The sequence below is a fragment of the Blennius ocellaris genome, assembly GCF_963422515.1.
Source record: "Blennius ocellaris genome assembly, chromosome: 18".
NCBI classification, from domain to species: Eukaryota; Metazoa; Chordata; class Actinopteri; order Blenniiformes; family Blenniidae; genus Blennius; species Blennius ocellaris.
Genome location: NC_137667.1, coordinates 17,160,785 through 17,179,033, shown reverse-complemented (window position 1 = coordinate 17,179,033; position 18,249 = coordinate 17,160,785). Strand labels below are relative to the sequence as shown.

Genomic DNA, 18,249 nt, shown 5'->3' with positions numbered 1-18,249 from the left:
ACAAAAATATAGCCTGAGTTACCTAGAACATACTCGGTCAGCCATTTCTCCCAATGTAAACAAAGACTGGTCGATCAATCTCCTCATCAAGTTCACAAACAGAACACTGGTCAAAAAGAAAAAAAAGAAAAAATAACATTGAGCAGAAGCTAAATAAATAGTTTGGAATACTGCGGGGTACAGTTTGGGAGATATATCGTTCTCTCAAGTTACTTTGTGCTCAGGTTGTTTTTCTTTTGTTTTGTTTTTTTCCTTCCACGATTCAACATTTGTCGACGCATCTCCAGTCTCTCTCCGTTGAGGTCAGTCGTCTGTTTGGCAGCACGTCTTCAGTAGTCGGCGGGTGTCAGTGCTGGTAGTGTGGTACGGCGATGTGCTGGTGGTAGCTGCTGTGGTGGGGAGGGTAGAGGAGGTCGGGGGTCTGGGGGGCCAGGCCGGTGCACAGGGGCTCGTGGCTGCTCAGCACCGACGTCAGGTACTTGGCCTCCTCCGTCAGCTGCTTCACCTCCTTCCTCAGGGCGGCGTTCTCCTTCTCCAGGTTCTCACTCTCCTGGAAAACCAACAAGGGACGACGTTCCCGCGTCAAAAGGCTGACGGGATTGATTCAGTAACGCTGACTGGCTTCCCGCCACCCCCCGCGTTTTAAAATCTTACTAAGACCCATTTATATTCCTTGGTTTTTATCGTGGCTTGGGTTAAAAGATCATTGTATTTTACTGTTTGTTTGTTTTTTTTTAATAGTTTTTATGTCTATTCATGTAAAGCATTTTAGTTCAGCTGTGGTTGTTTTTAAAGTGCTTCAGATTTCAAATTGAGTTAATCCTCCACAGCCTTTAGACCATAGATGTTTGTATGTTTGTTTCATAAATGAAACGTTGACAATAAGCAAGAGTGGCTACGTAGGCCTCTTGGACTTTATAGTCATTTTGGTTGTTTGCTATTTGCTGTTTGCTTTTAATTTTCAATGGAAAATGATTATTTGGGAGCAAGAGGCAGAATATATAAGTTTAATCTTCTTCATTCAGGAATTTGAAAGCATTTGTTCTACACTGTATTGTATTAAATTGTGTGTACTTATTTATTTTCTTAGATGAATGAAATAAACAAAAAATGTAGTGTGCTTTTAATCTGTAATCTGTTACAAATCCAGTAATATTAATGTGTTTTAACTAAATATCATTCATTTCATCTGCTCAAAAATCATAAAAACAATCCTGTGGGGGAAAACCTGACCCCAGAGGAAGCCCCCCCCCCCCCCCCCCGCAGTTATTAAAGAACCACGACTCATTATCAAGAAAATTGTTAGTGTTTAACTCTTCGAGATAAAAAGCCAAAGCGATTGCTGTTGTTGTGCACAATCCGGTGCGTTAACTCCAAATGAACTTTCTAAAGATTAAAGCGGTTAATGTTTAACCCGAGGCAGGCGGACTCGGTTCAATAATCTTATACAGACTTAAATGGCTCAATAATTGTTCGTTGAATGGTTTGGACATGGTTTTTTAAATCTATTTCATTCTGTGCAGCTGGGTTTCATTGACAGTTTCAAATAAATAGCCACAGATGTAGACTTTTATTTTTAAAGTTGTGTTGATGATCCAATGCTTATTATTATAATTATTTTTACAGTGGCTTTAAAGACAATAACAATCAGACCTATAATCTTGTTCCAACCTCACAAGTTGAATCTGCTGTGCATCAGTCACTGAGCCATAAATGCTTAGTTTTGTTTTTCGTTTTTTTTTTTTAATTCAGAGCAAAGATCGTGTACTTGTCAGGTCAGGGGGTGGATGTGTCAGCACAAAGTGCTTCTAAATGGGCTTCAGTCCAACATGACGATTTGTCTGTACAACATTGAGATCTATTTACCTTCTATACGACGTCTTTTAAGATGAAACCGCACGTCCATGAAGCTACTTGCTGTAGTTTTGTGTGTATAGTGCTTTTTCTTATTTGAGAGTAAATGTGTCAATCAGGTCACAATCACTACTGCAAAAATAACAGCTACTTCAACAACTAACACACCGTTTTTTTGTTCAATATATTCTAGTATTGCTTTCAATTTACATTTGTTAGTTTTGGCAAAATCACCCATATATTTCCATATTTGTTCAATAATATGATTGTTCCCATCATCAATAAAGACATTTTAAATCTTTAATTACCAAATATGGTCATTGGTCTGATAAAGAATTAGCATAGTCAATCACTAATGCAGATTTTTAGATTTGTGGGTCCAGTTCTTCGCTTCATGCGACAATAAAAGAGAGTTTGGGTGTCTTGGGAGCTGTGAGGACTTAGTAATAATCTACAGTGGTATTTTTAGAGAATTGATTCGAAAAAACATGCTTCAAAAACAAGTGTTAGTGTTCGAACTGTTCATCTAAACATGACCGGAACACAAACTACATGCGGCAGCACAATCAGAAAAACTGTCAACTTAAGCAGTTTTCCCAAACAAACTGGGGCGACGCGTGTTTTCTCTCTGATCATCAGCTCTGTGATAGTATAAATGGAGAAACTATACGTCAGTACTTGACACACTTTTCTGCTTTGGTTTATTTCTTGTGTGTGTGCGGGGGAATGGTAAGAGGGGGTGGGAAATCTCCCACTTGGGCAGAGAAAAGGTCATCGCTTCGTGGCCTAGAGATAAAAAACGCTGAGCGGCGAAGCTTTACTGTCAGAGAACCTTTGGGCAAACCCCAACACTTGCGTCAGTCAGTCAAATACAGCCCACTGATAACGCTGCTTTACAAGAAGTGACTGGCTTTTTTTTTCTTTTTCTTCTCTCCCCCTCTGCCCACGGCGTACAAAATTTAAGCTCATTTACAAAGAAGACCACACAAAAAAAAAAAAAAAAATACTACAGAAGAAACAGGAAACAAGCCACGATGTCACAGAGAGGGAAAATTCTTCTTCCTGTTTATGTAGTGAGACTGTGAAAGTAAAACCACAGAATTTGCTCTGTGGTCCCGTTGTGTTCTCTGTGACTTTGAGAGGAGAAAAAGAGAATGAAATAGATCTACACTGTATTTCACTAGAAGCACTCGCCGTGAGTTCAAGTGAATCACTTTGGCTCTCCTACGGTCGACAACGACGCTTTGCCGGAGATAAAGATCTCTCCAGTTCCTCAGATAGAGTTCACAGAAGCGGCTCGACTGAAAGCCAGCGTATTGAGATACGGGTCGAGAACCAGCAGCTATCAGTTGGTAAACGCGCCTCGACGCTGCGTTTGTAGAGCCGCTCGCCTGCTCCAGCTGAGGTCGCAGCGTGAGCTCCCAAAACTGACGGGGGATTCAAATAAAAAAAAATAAAAAAAAGAGCATTGGACAAAGAGGCCGGGGAGCTCCTGTCGCTTACATGCAGTGCTGCAATCCCTGGCTCGGGATTCTGCAACAAAAAAAAAAAAAAAAAAAAAAGGAGTGATTGCCCACACGTGCTAATTTATTCGTTAATCTTCTGCAAACACACAGAGCAGCATCCAAGTGTGCAGCACAACAGAAGCCATGACACATCGCCACATGGTCAGGTAGCGTTTGATAAATATAGTACGAGAAGAGGCTTCAGCGCGGCGCACGGGTTCATTAAAAGCCTTTCAGACGGCTTTTTAATTACAACTAAAAGCCTTTAGGACTCTCAGGGATCGCTGCGGTTTTCAGGGTCATTCACAGCGATACAAAGCAACGGCAACGTCATCTCCCTTTTCTAATCTCCACTCATTAATGCCTTGTCAAGCAAACTTTGTTTTACGTGTGTCTGTCATAGGTAAAGCCATCGTCCACTGCTCACTGCAGGAGTGTGTCCAGGATGACACCCCCTGGTCCGTTTGTTTGTTTGTTTGTGGTTTGTTTGCTCATGTCTCTCTTGGCGAACGTCTGAATGAGGTAAAGGTCAGAGCTGTGTGGATATAAATGTTGAGATTACTGCAGAGCAAAGGAAGTCCTCACCAAGTGAAGGCTGTCGGCTTTCTGAGTTTGCCTCATCCTGCTCTTCTGAGCGGCGATCCGGTTCTTCTCCCTCCGCATCACCTTCTTTGCGTCGTCTGAGGAGCTCTGGGGTGAAGCACAAGTACTGACATTCAGTTTGGCTTTTGCAGTGGCAAGAGCATCAGGGAGGTTCTCAAGTTCTTTGTCAGAGCTGAAGCTTTGGATGCTTTTTAAGGGCCACTCCCTTCACCCTTAAAAGTGAAGGGAGTGGCCGAGCCATCGGTTAAAGGTAGAACACACACACCCTGTTTCGTGTCCTGAACACCCCATTTTCTTGGTATCACAATAAGTAATCCTCTTCACAACGTTGAGTCAGTTCTGCACCGACGACACAAAACACCAAAGCACAAGCAGCAACTGTTCAAGCCGACGGATTGGGCAGCCTCGCCGTGAAGACACGCCAAGCAGCGATGTGTGCAACATAATCGCTTGGTGTGATTCCTTCCAGGGCAATTTCTTTTTTCTTTTTTTTTGCTGCAGCGTGCAGCACGACTGGCACACGTGAAACCAGTGGACCCCGGAGAGGCTGGCCAACGACTCGCACACACAGAAATGTACAGTACATGCTGTATCCGACACGCTGTCTGTTCCTGTCAGCTCGCAGAGCCATTCACAGTTTGAGGACTTGTTTAAAAAAAAAAAAAAAAAAAGGAAAGGAAAGGAAAACAACAACTAAAGGATTCCCACTATTTGGGCGAGTGATGAATTGATTGCAGTTCACAAAAGCCCACACTTGGAGCGAGTCATGCCTCCAGCCCATGTGTGCTTGTGAAACACTGTGAGAAGCTGTGAGAAGAAGAGACGAGAGCGAGTCTCTCCATGTGGACGCTTGTGCTTCTGTCCACAAGCAAAGGATTGAAGATGAACATCTATATCTATCCATATATATATATATATATATACATACATCAAATCCACATGGTTTCTATCTAATGCAAAGCCGTGAGCGCCTCAGTGAGGCATCGCTGGAAACATGCTGGAGAGAGAGAAATGTGACACTTACCGGTCTGCTTCCAGGTGATGGGGACTTGTAGCTTGTGTCATTGCTGTCAGAGCCCTGAGCCATAGCCAACCGCAGCGACTGAAACCGTTGGGTTTTTGTCCACTTCTGCTTTGTTTTTGTTTAGTTTGTGTGTGTGGTGAATGTGTGTGCTGGTGAGAAAGAGAGAGGTGATGAGAGAGAGAGAGAGAGAGAGAGGGAGCGAGAGAGAGAGAGAGAGAGGAGGGGGAGGAGAACAGAACAAGTGCTGAGAAGAACTTAACATTTAATGAGTAATGAGTCTCATTCTTCCTTCTTTTCTTTACCCTTCTATCACTCCTCCTCTTTTTCTCTCTCTCGCTCTCTCTCTCTCTCTCTCTCTCTCTGACAATTAGTGGTATTTGATGTGGCTTCTGGTAAGAATCGGGGTGAGTTGCATTAGACTGGAAGTCACATGTTCGATGGAAAGTTCAAGCACACAGGCTGATCTCGTGAAATCCAGAAGAAAAACAAACAAACTGTCACTTCACACAGTGACAATTGACATCGGGGGGGGATGTTCACAGCCTCACATGTTAACTCGACACCCAGTTACTGACAAGAACCAGCAGTCCGCTGCATCACACGTTCAAATTAAACACCTAATTTTAGATGGGTTTTTTTCTTCTAAATTTGAATCATTGGTGCGGCAAAGGCATTGTGGGATTTCCTTGTTCCTCTTCGATACTACTGTGCGTTTCGACCTAATCCCCAGGAGACGGCACATCCCAAAACTCCACGTGGATGACTGGCGTCGTGAAAAGTCACACGTTTCGTGGTGATTTCCAAACGTTGTCGTGCACTTTCTAACTTGCGACACCAGCTGCAGGAAAAAAATAAAGAGAAGCGATGTTCAGAGCGAGGGGACATCGAGGGAATGCTCGAGAGGCTTTAGAACAACAACAACAACAACAACAAAAACCCTCAATTACAAGTCCCCTAATTTCTTTCTCTAAAGGACTGTTTGGAAAAAAACACTAAAAAGTGGGGAATCTATGAGAAAATGTGTTTGTTTGTGTGTGTGTGTCTGTGTGTGTGTGTGTGTGTGTGTGCGTGAGAGACACACACACCGATGACTCAACATCAAACAGAAAATCCTGTTAAAAAAGTGGAGGGTGTGATGAATCTAAGGCCGTCGTGCCCTTTACTTGTTCGTCCTTTTCTTGTTTGCCCCCAACACGCGATAGCATTTGGTGGTGCAAGAACAAGATTTTCTCGTGAAAAAAAAAAAAAAAAGAAAGAAAGAAAGAAAACAGAATCAGGACTAAAACAGCTTTGCTTGGCAGAACAGTCCTCCCACACAAAAACATGTTCCACCATCACAGGAATTTTGAAGAGCTTGGGCAAGGGCAGACATTTCTAATACTTGGCATTTAACGCCGTCCAAAAGAGTTGAGGCTGTAAAAAAGAAAAGCGAGGACAAGGAGGGAATCTGATTATTCGATTTCTACTTAATGGAGACCTAAATGCGGCGCGGTACAAATATAGAGCCGCGACGGATCAACACATGTCTGCCGACTGTCTGTGGTGCTCAGAGACCTTCATTAATTTCAATGTATTACTCATCATTTGTAAATACTTGGTCGAATCGCCGCTGCTTCTCGGGCTCGTTTCGGGATGTTTAAGTCAATCTTACGTAACAATTGGTAAATAACTGATAGGCGCAGCTGCGATGAGAAACGAGCGTTCTCGCCTTTTTGATCGGTTTGCTTGGAAAAACCCTCCGACACCAAAGTGCGATGCCCTCATCTGTAGTCTCTTCTGCTTGGAAGTGGCCGTGGGAGGTTTTCAGCACCGATGCCAGAATATTAAAGGTTTGTTGAGACGCTGATGACTGCAAAAATAACAATACTTGTACATATTGTGGGTTAAATATGTATGACAGAGAGAGAGAGAGAGAGAGAGAGAGAGAGAGAGAGAGAAAAAGGACATTCATGAGTCATTGTCGCAAACGTGTAAAAGTCCAGTCTGCAGAAATGATGCTGTTATTTTCACTTTGGTTTTTTTTGGTTGTTTTGGTTTTTTTTTGGGGGGGGGGGGGCTGGTTTTAACAAAGGCATCATTTGCATGGAGGAATCATGATTGAAATAAACCAAAAGATGGTTAGGAATTGACTTTATGACTTTGTAAAGTCACTCTTTGTCCATTATAAAAATAGCTTATCTGACTAACTGATCACAAAATCCATGTTTCATTTCACCTTCCTGACGGCGACGTGCCGCGATCACCAGGGCAACCTAACCAACAAAAACCCAATCATTACCAACACTAACGAGCCTATTATAACCCCAAATAAAGGCATTTGAAACGCCGCCAACCAACTCCCACAATGCATTGCAGCGATCGGCTATGAAAAGCACAAAATGCTGACACTTTCAAAACTATAGGTACAGTAAGATACCGGAAATTGAAAAAATAATTTTATAATTACATTTTGATTCAAGCAAATATTCTAAATGAACATTTCAATCACTTCAATTCAGGTCGTGGGTTGAAATACCTTTGCATGTTCTCCCTGCGTGTGCATGGATTTCCTCACACAGTCCAAAAACATGCTCGGTGGTTGTTTGTGTGTTTGCAGTACAGAAGGTGGATGGATGATAATCAGGCAGAAACATCCAAGACACTTGTATTATGTCATTTAATATTACATTTAAAAATATAGCAAAGTAGCAAGTTTTAATCTACTTTATAATGTGTCATGAATGAATGCCAGATATCCTAATTTTTCCACAATTTGTCAGAAGCGTAACCGTTGAATCTTTATCTTTAGAGCGTGACTGAGGAATGTTTGATTTATAACAAGTGAGTTGAGTGACTTGCATAAGTTTATTGACTCCCATGTTAAAATACACAGCTGGAAAATGTGAGGGATTTAACAGAAATTTTAACAAAAATTAAAGTCAACTTTCCTACACACCCACTCAGGTGTTTTTAATGGTTGAACAGACCTCGGATGGGGGGGGGGGGGTTAAAGGCTGCGACCGCATTGTGCATGTCAGTGATGATGGAGGGTGATGCTGTCATCCCACACACACCTCAACAAGACTGGAAAATGAGGCAAGTGTCGGTGATGCAGTTTGTGCAGAGAATTAGGGGGTGTGGGTGTGTGTGTGTATGTGGGGGGGTCTTATAGCTGTGTGAAACTCACAATAAGCAGCGAAAGGTTCCAAAAAGATGAAAATGATAAAGCTGCAAAGTGTGGGAAAGACCACAACTATGACTGATAAATCAGTTTCTCAAGAAGCAAAAAAGGTCAAATATGTGCTTCTTTTTCACTTCAGAGTCTGACACCCCCCCCCCCCAAAAAAAAAACACACACATCATTCTAGTGTCACAAATTACCATTAAACACATATTTTGGGAAAATGCAAAAATCAGCCCAGAGAGGTGGGAATTACCACATCACACTCACACCATCATGAACACATTTGTGTATTTAAATTACATTTCATCATTTGGGCTCGTGCATGCCCGGTAACAATATTCATTGTGTTTTCTAAAGCGGTTGGTAATTTTTATGTGGTCAAAGCGATAAGTCGAAAAGCACCATTAAATGTCAATGAAAAGTGACTCACCAGAGGCTCTTTAACCGCGTGAGTTTGTCGCCCCCTACGGGTCAAACACTGGACGTTCAGCTGTAGTTCTGTAGTTGTAGTTCCACATGTCCTCCAGGAGGAGGCGGTGTAGGACAAAGAAGTAGCAGCAGCTCCGTGAGCGGGTTTGACGCTAATTAGGAGAAAAACAAACGGCGATTAGAGCAGCTGCGGTGAAAAATGTGACGTTTGTATGTTGGTGTCTAAAACGCGTGGTTGTGAAGTGTGAGAAAAAGACTGGGTCCCGCTGTATTACTCAGGCTGCACTGCAGCGTCTATTCACAGGCGCGATCCCACTACTGAGCGGCACGGGGGCTTTGACCTGCTCCGTTTCCGACCTGGGCCGGTGCACCCCTCCTTAGACGACCTGGTGGTCCCGGGCTCCCCCAGGAGCACCATATCGATACCGAACTTAGCGCGGACACCCGATCGACATAGTCCGCTGCAGCTCAGAGCTCCTGAGCTCAAACGCTCCGCCAGCCTCAGCCTCCCGGTAGCTTGGATTACAGGCGCGCGCCACCACACCCGGCGAGAAACGATAGAGCTCTGTGGGCTTTTGTCTGCTACTAAAGTGACGTCATGTCCAGGGCTCACGTGAGCCCTCTAGTGGGAGAAACGAAACCTGCAGCAAACAAAATGGTTATCAATGATTTATATCCACAGAGATGTGTAACAAGTAAGCTTTCACAAACGTAATTAAAAGTTTCACCATATATGAAATATCACTAAAGCAGCTGCCAGTATTTTTTTTAATCCCTGCCATCAATAATCGTTGCTGTTTTCATACAACTGTTGCTGTTGTTGCATTTAAAATTGTGAATTGTAATCACTGATTTATGACTGTACACTAAAAAACTTTAGTTTATTTGGAAAAAACAAAGATACGTCACTCGACAGCTTTAAGAAAATGTGAACATTTCCTTCAGAAGGCTTAAATGGAATGGCGAGATTTATATATACACATATCTGTTTGTGTATTAGATAACGTTCATTACTCTATCCAGCTCAGGTGAATTGTAGTCAAACTCACGAATCAGAATCAGTGGAGCATGTATTGATCAATATGGAGCTGCATGTGCAGTAAACAATGATGAATTCATATTATGAGTGAATTGGGTTCGGAGTGTGTACTTGTCTGAGAATGTTTCGTCTATGATAAGCCTCAGCAAGTGAATCTTTCACAAGTCTGATTCGATCATCTTATCACTGCAGCCTTGGTTGTGTGCAGCAACAGTCAAAAGGGCAGAATGTCGCTGTTACCGTCAGAGGAAGCTGTGTATGCAAAGAGACCCTATTCTGAGAAATGTGATCAGTAGTTCCACATTTGACATGTTTAATCTCATTCTCATCAGTGAAGACCGAACTGTAATAAACTGCGTCTTACTGACTAAAAATCACCACATAGAGATGAATCAGCAGTGTTAAGAAGGTCAGACAAACGAGGAAATGAAATTTAAACGTGAGCATACATTTAATATTCTTTGAGCATCAGCCAAAACGTAACATTTCAAACGAGGTCAATTTCCTTAGAAATCCATTAAAACAACAAGTTAAGAGAAACAAAATGTCGATAAATGTCATAATTCACAAGGACTTGAAGGCAAACATCTTCCAGAGCTTCACACGTTGGCCAGGGGAGGTTTGCAGTCGACTCGCAGTGAAATTAACTGTGACAGAGAAAGAAGAAGAAGACAAAAAAAGTGTTGAGTTGACCCAGAAAACAATCGATCCTTAATTCAAAAGCTGGGCTGTAGTTCTGCACGAGGTTCCGCTGGAAAAGCAGCTGGGAGTCAAAACGCCGTCGGGTCACCTGGCCTGAGCCTTGGTCCACTTCAGGGCGTGTCTCGGAGGCAGCCCTGCGGTCGGGTGGTAGAAGGTACAGCCGGCCCGTTTGCACTGCGCCGCAAAGCGACAAGGCTGCGGACACAAGAGGTGTTGGGGGGGGGGGTTAAAGCGACAAGACACTCCACTGCACATCCTCAAAGCCACCAGATGAACACGGAAACGAACCTTGGGATGATAAAAGGGGCAGTCCATCTTCTTGCAGTCTGGGAAGAAGCGGCACACACTCGTGCTTTGTAGCGGCTGCAGCGCTGCAGACAACCAGGGGAGGATTTATAGTTAATTAGACTTTAAAGCAGCGGCGAAACACGTTTTAATTCAGGGGCCACGTAGCTTTAAAGCTTTTTTCCTTGTTGTGGAGTTTTTCGCAAAACGGTTTGATATCCATACCAATAATTACTCAACAAAAAGCCCATTTTTATGGCGCAGAATTCAGAGAACTGTTCCCAACACGCCCTCCTCCATACACTCGGTGTGCGGACGGTACCTGGTCTGGGTGGGGGAGCGGCGGCGCTCCTGCGGCTCACGTGAGTGAAGGGACAGTCTGCTTTGGTGCACCTCGCGTCATATTTACAGTTTGGGTGCACAAAAAGGCATTTGTCCCCAAACTTGCAGTTCGGAAAGGTCCTTAAAAGGAAAAAGAAAAGAAAAAACAAAAAAAAACAGCCCCAACGCATGACGGAATTTAATAATGCGATAAAAACACCAAATCTGCAGTTTCGTGCGTCTCCATGCACTCACTTGCACTTGGTGGTGGGGTGGTGGTACGCACACTCGTCTCCGCTCTTGCAGACCGGCCAGAACTTGCAGCGCTCCGGCACCTTCTGTTTCTTCACCGGGACGCCGTCGTCCTCTTCTTCTGCCATCTCCACGTCCATCACGCCATCTGTCAGGGAGAATGCAGCTTTTATTTACTCGTTTATATTGGATCATTTTAAATCAATGAAATTGGAATAAATCTTAGGCCCCGTTTATTATTTATTTTTGCAATTTTACTGGCTTCGTGTCCAGATTGCTGTTGGAGGGCAAATAGCTTGAAAAGCACCTAAGTTTTCTTTAAAGATACAAACAAAATACTGAAATCCCTTCTGAATGGCGCCTCCTTTAAAGTTTTCACACGTGAATTTAAAAACGTGAAATATTACATTGCGTTCAGAACAAAAGTCTTCCTGTTTTTTTTTTTTTTTTTCAGTGGAGGCAAATATTGTTTATTTTTGAGTTACGGAAAGTGAGAACCGAAACATTTCTGTTCAATAAAGCTGTAAAACACAGAATCAAAGTTTGCAGTTCCGCCTGGGCTGCTGCGTTTCCTACAAACATTTAGTCGGTATTAATAAGAAAGTTGGTGATTGTTGTACCTTCTGATGGGTCTGCCATGGGTTTTAGCCTGTCGATGATGCTGACTCGGGGCTCCTTGTGGACGTGGCCACTGGCCTCGGCGGCCTTCGTAGGCGGTCTCACATGATCCAGCTCCATGTCGGTGTCGGCAAGATTCCCCAGTGGGCTCGGGACCCCATCCAGTGTCACTATGAACTTGGGGCTGTTGGACTCCCCTCTCTCCTTGCTATTAGAGACAGAAAAAAAAACAAAAAAAAAACCCTCATTATAAGCGCGGGAGACGCACAGATGTGAGAATGAGGTGGTCCGTACACGAGAGTGAGGACTTGTACCTGGATTGAACGGTTCGCGGTAAAGACGAGGGAACGCGCGGCGGGTGTCCGGCCGGAGATTCCTCCACCTGCGCACGACTCACGATGAAGGAGCGCGTGTCAGACGCCTTGGCCTCACTGCCCGCAGTCACTTCCACGCCTGGCGGCAAAGACACCAGCAGCCACTTTAGTGTCACGGAGCGTCACAGGCGGTGGCACCGGTTGTCGGAAACACTTTTGATTGAAAAGCCACTCACCGAATTCAAGGGGCCGGCTTTCGTCGTTTCTCTCCAGCTGAAGGCGCGTCGACAAAGATCTCTCTGGACCTGCTAGGAAATGAAACGGAAAAATTAACTCGCATCATTTGCTGAAAAAGCTCAGACGTGGACAGAAGTTTATCTTCTTTGCATATTGGAAGTTAGTGCCGTTTCATTCATTGGACAGGTTTTCCCTTGGAAAACGTTGATGAGACGGCGTTCTGAGAAGTAATGAATCTCCCTGCAGAGCGACTGTTTTAATATAATATAATATAATATAATATAATAATATCGATAGATAGAGATAATTACTTTATTCATCCCCGAAGGGAAATTGTCTTGTTGCAGCAATCTGGTACTTACGAATATTCTAAAATACAATAGAATAGTAATAAAAGTAAGAAATAAAAATATAAAAATATCTGGGTACAAGACATAAAGTAAAGCACAGAACTTTACTTTTACTTTACAATATAATATTTAATATAAGAGCGAGTGTATGTCAATTCTGGCAATTTACTCTATTTTTAGAGGATTTTTCTTTTTTACTGGATTGTTTTCTTTCTTTTTATTTTTACATTTTCTATTTTTTGTGCTCTTGTTTAGATATTTACATATGTTTACATATTTTAATTCCTTAATTTTATAAGTTCTGCACCTTTTGACCTTGAGCTGTTGTAAGTGTGTGTTTCCCCCCTGGGGAGGAATAAAGCTCTCTACTCGTATCTAAAAAAACTGTGCTTGTGTTCGCCTTTTCAAATTTGAAGACAAAAAGGTGCGTTAAAAATGTGATCCGGCTACACGAGACGTCATCGTGCCGGGATGACGTACCAGCCGTCCTGGAGGGCGGTGGGCCGGAGGAGGGGAAGGCCTGCGCCCTGGGGGCCAGGCTGTGGAGGTGCTCCTGCACCAGCTGGATCGCCGCGCTCATCTCCTCGCTGTTGGCCAGTCGAGTGCGGGGCGCCACCGGAACCGTCTGCCTCTGTGGGACTGTTGGGTTGAAAGGTGGAGGTGAGACCGTGAGGACAGATCCTCGGCGGCACTGCGCCAATGGTGAAACGCGGGGCGGCGGGAGACGTACGGGTGTAGGCCGTGGTTTTGGTGATGGAGTCCTGAGCCTCAGAGATGGCCTTCAGGATCAGGTTCCTGCTGGCTTGTTTGGTTGGTGGAAGAGTCGGTCTGAAACAACGAAAACAACGAGGGTAAAGAACAGCAGGCGACCTTGTGCGTCTTCTCTTCCAACTTATTTAGTTTTACTGTTGACGAGGCACATTTTCTTTTCCTACAGATGAGTCGTGGTAATGCTATTATTACAAGAATCCATGAGCCTGATGAATAATCCAGATAATTTACACTTTATATGATTGGAGCATTCAAGTATGTTTTGCTTGATTGGTTATTTATCTCACACAGTTTTGCTATTGTTTTTTTTTGTGTGTTTACATTTGAGAGAAGCTTTTCCTGACTGGACATGAACAAAACACTGTGAGACTATGTCTGTGAGTTCCATTTACACAGTTAAAAATAATGTGAAAGTTGAAACGTAACTGAGAAACGTCACATTATGGAAGGATGCAATGGGCGATTTACGTGACTTAAAAGGACGCCCTGATCACACCCTACTATTATTACTACGACTTGTGATGGAGCCATTTTTCTTTTCAGGAATTCTTTTAAACCAGCGGTGTCACACACATTTTACTTCAGGAGCCGCGTACAGCCCAGTTTCATCTTGGGTGGGCTGGACTGGTAAAATAGTGCCATAATAACCTTCATATTTAAACTTTAAAAGTTTTTCTTTGTTGTGCAGCGTATAAGTGATGACAATGTTGATATTTTCGCAAAACCAAACAATTACTAATGAAAATGACCACAATCTCCATATAAAGCTGGATTGGCGCCTCTTGCAGGCCAGTTCTGTTTGTCCTTTAGATAATTATTTGTATGTTTATACATATGTGTACTTCTGCCAACCGCTTCCACAAACGAGGCAAAATGGGACGCGAGGCGACGACACTGACTTCCGTTCTGGCTTGGTGGGGAGCGACACTCGGCTGGACAGCCCTCTGCCGCCGTAGCTGCCGTCGTCTTCCTCCACGTCGTCGCTGTCGTCCTCTGCTGCTCGGCTCACTCGGACCACCGAACTCGCAACTGGGGCCTTTCGCTTCCGGGACAATTCTTCTGACTGAACAAGCAGATCATTTGTATCATGAATTTCTTTTTGACATTTGAATATTATATGAAAAAAACTGATTTGGCTATTTTTGGACTTATGTATCATTTAGCACAGGTATTGTATGTTTAAACCAATAATCCCAACGGTCTGTGCCTGTCAGTAAATATGTGTGCTATATTTATATAGGTCTATGAGTAATCACTTATGAGCCAAGTTACACCACATATGTGAAATGATATGATTACTTTGTATTAATTACTGTGTAATAAATGTGTGGGACAAGAAAAGCTTCTTCTCTGACAGATACAAGCTGGACATCATCGTCTTGTGACAACAGGGCTGACTATTTGCGAGTGCGTCACAGTACCTTAGCGGATTCGTTCCTGGAGCTCCTGCTTCTGTTGTCCTGCTGCTGCCTGGAGTGAGACGATCCTTCTGCGGACCGACTCATGGACGTGAACTTGCTTTGACCGGCTCTGTAGATTTCGGCAGTGGCTCGACTCGATGCACCGTGCGTACGACCGTGGTTTTGCATTTCTACGGGTTCCTCGGCAATGAGGTCGTCATCCATCTCCGGTTTGATGTCAATAACCGCCTCTGAGGGGAGCATCTCCATCAGGGGCTTGACAGTCGAGGTAAGCTGTGAGGAACTGTTTTCAAATGTTCCCTTCCTGACAAAGAAGAAACATGAAGGTTCGTATTTTCACATCGAAACATAATTGACTTAAAACAACAACACATGTGCTGGAGGTACCTGCTCTGGTGAGCAGAGCTGGACACGCGTGCTTCGGTCCTGTCAGAGCGCGAGCTCGATACCATCAGCACCTTCAACTCTTCCGCTCTGCTGTGCTCCCCGACAGTCATTCGGCTTTTTGCAGACACGGCACCGCTGTCAGACTGCAGCTGATGCTTGAGCGAAGCCGGCTCTGAATGAATTAAAGAGACAATTAAACAAAGAGCACAGACTCACGTGAGAAATTCTCACATCGCGTGTTGGGTAAAGAAAAGTCCGGGTTCAGTTGGAGCCTTTCTGTGTGTGTGTGGTTGCCTCGAGGTGTGAGTGGCTGTTTTTCTCTGTGTGTTTGTCCTGTGATGGGACTGGTGACCTGGGCAGGTGTACCCTGGCCCCGCCCTTAGTAAACTTTGATTGGCTCCAGCAACCTGCAACTCTGCACATGAGATATAGACAATGGATGGAGGGAGAGTGATGGAAATAAACTAGCTTACCTCCAGCAACAGATCTTAATTTTTCCAGGACTCCTTGTAGCCTGAAAGTTACAAAATAATTAAGATTGTGCCAAAAACTGTGTTTGAATGCGATGAATACAACAAAGGGAAAACAGGCTCTCTCACCAGGTTGTGAACTTTGCAGTGTTGTTTCCAAGAAAAAGAGACAGATCATCAGTCATTTGCTGGGAAGTTTTTTTGTTTGCCACCATAACCATGATGTAGTCAGGAAGGTCTTCGTCTGGGGAGGAAAGAAGATAGTGAACACATTAAGTATTATTACTGGAGTAGACCCATCACAAGGATCTTACAGATAAGCTTACCGATGTATGCACCGAGTTCCTGAAGTTTTCCTTTGATGGCCGCCTGGAACAGAAATATTCATGATATATAAACAAAGTCAAACTTGCAGAAGATTGAGCGCACACAAATCCATTCATTCCCTTCTCGGTGCCGAACATCCAAAACCATGCAACAGGACTACGTTTACTTTTACGTAACGTATAAACGGGCCAATCATAAACGTGTTTCGTCAAGGTAATAATGAAGTAAAGTCAGTGTTTGAGGTGGAGACAAAAGTCAAATTTAAGCTACCAGGCTAACGTTAGCTCGTAGAGCGTCAGCGACGGAAAACTCGAACAGCTCACTAAAACACAACGTGCGTTGTCACTCACTCGTATTTTCTTGCTGATTTCTGTTCCGATTTCCATGGTTTCGTGTTTTATATAAGCAAATGAGTTAGAAGAGAGGCGACAATTTTCCTACTACGCCGCTAAACAACAGGGACGAAGAAGACATGGAACCACGTGACCACAAACTACGGCGGCCGCACAGGGTCGAAAATGGTTTATTCGCCTCTTGGCACGTTACAGGCATTTTCTTTTCTTCTTCTAGTTTTCCTGCAGGCTGTACGCCATACGGCAAATTCATTTTCACCGAAGGTCACATCAGCATAATGGTTGCCCTCAAATCAATCAATCAATCAATCAATCTTTATTTATATAGCACTTTTTATACATTAAAGCAACACAAAGTGCTTCCACAAGAATTAAAAACAGTGCAAAGATAAAATAGATTAATAAAAAGCAGGTGAACACACACGCACACATGCAGACACACACCATAGGTGAAGACATGCCTAGTGATATGGAGACATGGCAGGACACTGAGGACTAAGGTGAGGAAAGGGACATATTTGGGCCGTCCACACTGGGGGCGGCACAACTTCCGACCACAGGGGGCGCCGCCCCACAGATCCCCCCCAACCGGGCAGACAAGCCAATCCCACCGCATACGCGGGGGACCTGCCAGGTGCCCGGGCAGGGAAACCCATGGGACGGCTCCACCAGCGGCAAAACAGGCCACCACCAGTGTAGCGCCCCCTAGAGGAACAACTGGAGATAAAAAAGAAGGTAGACATTTTTTTTTGTGATAATTATCTGAAATAAATAAATAAATAAATAGAAGTAGATAAATACATTGATCAAATACAAAACTATATACACACATACATGTATAAAATCAGTTAAAAGCCTGATTAAAAAGGTGAGTTTTTAACCCTTTTTTAAAAACCTCAATGGACTCTGCAGCCCTGAGGTTCCCCGGCAGGCTGTTCCACAAACGGGGGCCATAGGAGCTGAACGCAGCCAAAAAGGCCAAATTTAACTGGAAGACAGTATAAATGTAACTAAATGTAAACAAATATAATATAAAATAAATGTAACTACATCTCAATTTTCAATAACTGACTTTATCACTCATATTACAGATATTGCATGTGCATTTTGCATAGTTAAAAAAAACAACAAAAACGCATTTGTTAGTTGCTCTGTTAAGTCTAACTTTGGTATACTTTGCTCAGTGCTTGGTGTCAGAATGTGGTTCTGTTGTTCTATTTGCCAAACGACTAACCCTATATTGATAAAGAAATGTTTATGTGTCAAACACTGAGAGACAATTTACATTTAAAAAAAATGCGTGATAGTATTTTTTTTTTTTTATTACCGGTACAGCTTTCTTAAGAGCAACAGACATAAAGCAACACTGAGTCCTGAGCTGAGATGCAGGTGATACTGCCTCAAAGTCAAGCTGTCAGTTTGTAAATATCGTTTTACTACCTGACACCAGGAAGTAAAACGTACACGGGCAATCGCAGTGAACCTCATCTGGAACAAACCTTTTGGTCAAAACTGGACACGTACACTCCAAAACTCCTGGAGATATTTGGGACAAAGGACGGGGTTGAGTCATGCTGGATTCACCCGGTCAGGAAAAGTTGCAGGGACATTAATGTCATTTGGGCTCATACACACTGAGAGACAAATGATGACACTATGTGAACAAATGTAATGTTTTCTACTATTGGCCCATGCCCTATTGTGAGAAAAAAATAACACTTGAGATGATTGAATAAATGCCATTCTTACCATCCATCAGTAGATGGCAGCAGAGGCCCGATAATGAAAGGCTTGGCTTCAGTATGAAAGCAGGAGAGCGCATGA

At 43.4% G+C, this 18,249-nt stretch overlaps 2 protein-coding genes across 3 annotated transcripts; both read right to left on the bottom strand.

Moving 5' to 3' along the window:
- Positions 1-346: 346 nt before the first annotated feature.
- batf (basic leucine zipper transcription factor, ATF-like) lies at positions 347-5,049 on the bottom strand (the record flags this gene model as incomplete). Its single annotated transcript, XM_080514350.1, has 3 exons — positions 347-550; positions 3,945-4,049; positions 4,987-5,049. The coding sequence occupies 3 exons, from the start codon at positions 5,047-5,049 to the stop codon at positions 347-349; spliced, it is 372 nt and encodes a 123-aa protein (XP_080370476.1).
- A 5,006-nt stretch (positions 5,050-10,055) lies between these two features.
- On the bottom strand, positions 10,056-16,560 carry zc3h14 (zinc finger CCCH-type containing 14). 2 transcript variants are annotated; one of them, XM_080514177.1, is made up of 17 exons: positions 16,423-16,560; positions 16,072-16,114; positions 15,875-15,989; positions 15,749-15,789; positions 15,276-15,447; positions 14,889-15,192; positions 14,367-14,530; positions 13,427-13,524; positions 13,177-13,335; positions 12,346-12,417; positions 12,110-12,248; positions 11,798-12,003; positions 11,181-11,325; positions 10,927-11,066; positions 10,608-10,690; positions 10,408-10,514; positions 10,056-10,264 (listed from the first exon to the last, which is right to left on the bottom strand). In XM_080514177.1, exons 1-17 carry the CDS (start codon positions 16,456-16,458, stop codon positions 10,261-10,263), a joined length of 2,028 nt encoding a protein of 675 aa, XP_080370303.1. In that variant the 5' UTR covers positions 16,459-16,560; the 3' UTR covers positions 10,056-10,260. The 2 variants fall into 2 exon arrangements, with proteins under 2 accessions (XP_080370303.1, XP_080370304.1); XM_080514178.1 differs by having other exon boundaries at positions 12,346-12,414.
- Positions 16,561-18,249: the final 1,689 nt, after the last annotated feature.

Excerpts from the sequence above, each read along its gene's own strand:
- zc3h14 (XM_080514177.1), bottom strand. The coding sequence starts at position 16,458 with ATGGAAATCGGAACAGAAATCAGCAAGAAAATACGA. Across the intron at positions 15,193-15,275 it reads AGCTCTGCTCACCAGAGCAG|GAAGGGAACATTTGAAAACA; the intron begins GTACCTCCAGCA and ends CTTCTTTGTCAG. Across the intron at positions 12,418-13,176 it reads ACCGCCCTCCAGGACGGCTG|CAGGTCCAGAGAGATCTTTG; the intron begins GTACGTCATCCC and ends TTCATTTCCTAG.